This window comes from Sinocyclocheilus anshuiensis, unplaced genomic scaffold, assembly GCF_001515605.1.
Source record: "Sinocyclocheilus anshuiensis isolate Anshui unplaced genomic scaffold, SAMN03320099.WGS_v1.1 scaffold737, whole genome shotgun sequence".
NCBI lineage: Eukaryota > Metazoa > Chordata > Actinopteri > Cypriniformes > Cyprinidae > Sinocyclocheilus > Sinocyclocheilus anshuiensis.
The window spans coordinates 726,725-731,449 of record NW_015540908.1 but is presented as its reverse complement, the minus strand read 5'-3'; the positions used below and the strand labels follow the sequence as shown (position 1 = coordinate 731,449).

The 4,725-nt window shown below is 35.9% G+C and overlaps 1 protein-coding gene and 1 long non-coding RNA gene across 2 annotated transcripts in view; one reads left to right on the top strand and one right to left on the bottom strand.

The window, feature by feature from the left end:
- Positions 1-761: 761 nt before the first annotated feature.
- LOC107689164 (uncharacterized) lies at positions 762-2,553 on the top strand. Its single transcript, XR_001634305.1, has 4 exons — positions 762-896; positions 1,003-1,058; positions 1,131-1,238; positions 2,173-2,553. It is a non-coding gene; the product is annotated as an uncharacterized LOC107689164 (long non-coding RNA).
- Positions 2,554-3,563: 1,010 nt separating this feature from the next.
- The window catches only part of LOC107689162 (TCF3 fusion partner-like), a 5,241-nt gene continuing 4,079 nt past the window's right edge, over positions 3,564-4,725 (bottom strand). Inside the window, exon 6 of the mRNA XM_016487079.1 lies at positions 3,564-3,960. Within this exon, the coding sequence (XP_016342565.1) occupies positions 3,877-3,960 (84 nt within the window). The 3' untranslated portion in view covers positions 3,564-3,876. The remainder of the gene's footprint in view (positions 3,961-4,725) is intronic.

Below are 4,725 nucleotides of genomic sequence, written 5' to 3'. Positions count from 1 at the left end.
TATATATATATATATATATATATATATATATATATATATATATATATACATACATCATTAATGAGTAAAATGACCATGGCAAAAATTCTAACCATTATCGTATATATATATTAACGTTTGCTAGTATAAACTGAAAAATATTACAGACAATCTAATTTATACACATCAAAACTCAATACTTCTCAATAACTCAATAATGCACTGCTTTTGATACTGTCTCACATAAGATACTTCTCGACAGGTTAGCTTCTATTGGGATTACTGGCACTGCTCTGACTTGGTTTAGGTCGTATCTTTCTGGACGCACTCAGCGTATTCAATTAAAAAGTTTCAGATCAAGAACATCTACAGTCACCACTGGTGTTCCCCAGGGTTCTGTTTTGGGCCCGCTTCTTTTCATTCTTTATATACTCCCTCTTGGTTACATTTTGAGGAAACATGGTATTCATTTTCATTGTTATGCGGATGACACCCAACTTTACCTGTCTGCCAAACCCACTGGTTCTTTTCCTCCACCATCTTTGTCCAGCTGTTTAGCTGAAATTAAAGATTGGCTTTCAGCTAAGGCGCCATTAAATAAAATGCATTATTATTATTATTATTATTATTATTACTTCTGAACTGTCTGTCCGAAACAAGAATTTATCATTTAATTTGAAAAAGAAATGTAAAATGATATATATAAACCTTACCCTAAATGAGAAAGATCAGATGCTTTGTATATATATATAGGACTTTTATTCTGAAAAGCGTGTCATGGATGCAGCTGCAGTACGTACACATGTATAACACTGAAATCGTTAGCTTCATGTAGAGGATTTCAAACGTTTTAAAGGATATAACATCCATCTGTCGTTTGAAAGCACTTTCTCGTTTTCAGCGCGGATTCGCTGAAGGTAAAGTGTGCTTGTAATGTCAGTGTGCTCGCGACTGAAGGTCATGATTAAGCTGGTTTCTGAACACGTTTATCATTGATGGAGATGCTTTGTAATCTCTCTGCAGCATGTCTGTGTTTGGAGGAGTGTTCCGTCAGTCCTCGGCTCGACTCTTCAGCACAGGTGTGTGTGATGCTCTCTCTCTCTGTGTGTGTAATGTGTGGATGTGAGTAGTGTTGTTGCTGTATCACGCAGGCACGTGCGCTAGAATACGAATGCACGCTGTTCCCAAACTGAGAGAGCTGGACCGATGGACGGAGAAGAGAAGCATGTTTGGAGTTTATGACAACATCGGGATCTTGGGTGAGCAAGCATATATTCAAGTTCCTGCTATTTGTTAAATAATTCTCATCTGTGTATTTCACTAGAGAATGTATTTGGGATTCTTACATTTGTTTTCAGTGCTGCCAGGGCCGCATTAAGACCGCACTGGGCCCTGGGGCTATGACTTACTGCAGGGCCCCCATCACCATAATGATATATATATATAGGGTACAACGGGGCTAAAAGCCCACTTTAAGAAAAAATGCATCAATTTCAATATCAATAAAAAATAATACTAGCCTAAGTAAAAATAAGCTTACTGAAGACAAGTAAACAGTCACAAATTAGGCTACAACAGAACAAAGATCATACAAAAATTGCCTACTTGAAAAACTTAAAGCATTGAATAATAAATATATTGTATAAAGAAAATGTGCAAATAGACTGAAAAGTCTTCACTGTATAAATTCAATATACATTCATTCTTATTTATTTTACAAAAGTGATTCAGTCAAGGACAGCAAGTAATTTTCTTTCCGATGTTTGATTTACATTATTGACACAAATGGTAACAGCAGCTATAATAGGCTGCATTATAGTTCACCCAAAAATGAAAGTTCTGCTGATGTTCTAAACCTGTATGAGATTCCTTCATGCTGTTGAAAGAGAGGTGAATGCAGACATACTGGGCAGCAATCACCTAGATACGTGCGCATATCGTTCAAAAGTCAAATATAGAATAAATGCATTTGATTGGTAAACCAAATTCAGACTTTACGTTTCAATCTCAAATGGTAATGCATGGAATTTACGGAAAAGCTCAACTAAATAACAGCGCTAATAAGTGGGGGGCGTGGTGGCTTTGGCGATCGGCGCTCCAGTCAATCTACTCCACAGCCAATCACAGGCCCCCTCCTTGCTCGGGCCCCGGGGCTTCAGCCCCGCCTAGCTCTATGGTTAAAACGGCCCCGAGTGCTGCAGCAGACTATGAGTTGAGCTTCAAAAACAACCTGTGACAATTATTTTATTTAACTGAACTCAATAGATAATTGAATTCTAATTCTCCTTAGATGGTTTAGAAGAGCAGTCTCGGTAATATGCATTTCATATTACAGTGTTTGACAAGCTACAATAAAGGTGTTCTTTTCTTTTTCTTTTCATATGCTGTTTTTGGTGTATTGCACGCGAGTCAGTTTGTCTCAACACAAAAGTCGTAAGAAAATGTGTGCAGCCTGCATATTTGTGTCAGAACTTTGCATGCACATGCATTACCCTAAATGAGAAATATTACAAAAAATAAACAGTTTAACCAGTATTTCAAGCAGTTTGAAAAGTGAATGCAGGTCAAACTGAACCTGACACTACAGGAAGGTTTTTAAATGTTTTTTACTAATCCTCATCGAGTAATCATGCACTACTGTAATAAAAGCCTGCATCTCATTATCTTTCATCATTTTGCCAGTATTCATATTTTTGCTCTCAAATCAATTAGAGACAAAATGTGAACATACAGTAAAGATACGGTAAAATTAAGACTTTTTTACTAAATGAACACTTTTATATGCATGCACCAAAATAAAAATGCACAGCAAAAATGTATTTGATATTAACTTGTGTGTAAAATGCCTCACAGAAAGTTCCATGAACGCGATGCAAACAAACAAATCATTGTATTTTGAACTGATTCATTCTGACTCATTAAAATGAATCGTTCCTTCTGGTTCTAATGGATCTCAACTGGATCTTAATCTTAAATCTTAAAACTGGAAATCATGACACAAGGATTGACCTACCAGGAGAGTCTTTAGGAAATATAATGGACAAATATTTCATTACAATGTTCATATCACCAGCAATTAATTTTCTAAATCTTCTGTCAGCACTAGGCTGTATGGTTTAATAAAGTAATTGAAAAGTTACACTACTTGTTACATTTTAAGTAGGGTAACTTGTAATCTGTAACCTATTACATTTCCAAAGTAACCTTCCCAACACTGGCGAGGTGTGATGTTTGAAATAGTAAGAGTTATTGGAGATGTGCACATGTCTACAGACATGAACGTGCATGAAAATACGTCCTTTTCTTGGTGGAATATAGTTTTATACATTAATGGGTCATCGGTCACTGACACACTACTGTTTGGGGTCAGTAAGATTTTTTTTTTTTTTTAAAGAAATTAATACTTTTATTCAGCAAAGTCGAGACATTTATAACGTTGCAAAATATTTATATTTCAAATAAATGCAGTTCTTTTGAACTTTCTATTCAGCTGTGAATCCTGAAAAATAAACTCTATCGCAGTTTCCACAAAAATATGAATGTTTTCAGCATTGATAATAATCAGAAATGTTTCTCGAAGCGAATGCTGACCGAGGACAAGCACAGCCTGGATAAGAGGATCAGCTTCCTGTACCGCCGCTTCAACAGATACGGCAAACACCGATAGACTTCCGCCTTCATTTGTCCTGATGTGGAATTCAATTTGTGAGAAAAAAAAAGCAAGCTGCATTTCCATTCATTAAACTGTCAGAATTCCTTAATGTTGTCATCATTACAAAAGATTGACCTCGAATGCTGAAGAGTTGCATTAAAAAGATTTATTTAAAAAAATGCATAATTTTGCAACAAAAAAATTCTTATTGATTCCTGAAAGACAGTTGAGTGATTTCCCGCATGCTAATGAGCCTCAGTGTGCTCGTCTGGTCTGGGATCAGCGAGGACTGAAGAATCCTGTGCCGTGACCGGATGCTCCGACTCCATCTGACAGGAACAACCAGAACACACACTTCACATCAAGCGTCACTATTGCTGCTGCTTATCATTTTGCGAGGTCCAGTGTTGGGGAGTAACTAGTTACATGTAACGGAATTACGTAATTTAATTACTAAATAAAAGTAATTGTAATCAGTTACAGTTACTAAGAAAAACTTTGTAATTAAATTACAGTTACTTATGAAAATGTTAAGGATTACAAAGGGGGTTACATCTGATTTTTTCACACATACTCCCACATACAGATTTAATTGAGTTCTTTCATAAATTGAAACACCAATGTTTCAGAAGTTTGTAACATGCTTATCCGATAGGGTTTATGTATATGCTTTATTTTTTTTAAGGTTAACAGTTTTTTTCTAAGCCATTGTTAGATTCCAGTGTTTCCTGTCATAGCTAAGCAAAGATTTGATTTCAAAAACAGTATCATAGCTATTAAACTATTTCTTGTTATGATTTTAAATATGTATTTAACCTCAGAATGATTTTAAAGCAAGTCTGAAATCTGCAGCTGGATCATGAACAATGGGTACTGATCCATCCTTGAGTTTTAACTTTTTAACAAAACCTGCCTTGAATTGTCCCTCATTCAGAAAGCAGTCTGTAGTAAAATGATTTGCGCAGCCAGACATAAACAAATTTAGTGAAAGTGAATTGAATTGACATATGGCTAAGTATGGTGTCCCATACTCAGAATTTGTGCTCTGCATTTAACCCATCCAAGTGCACACACACAGCAGTGAACACACACAC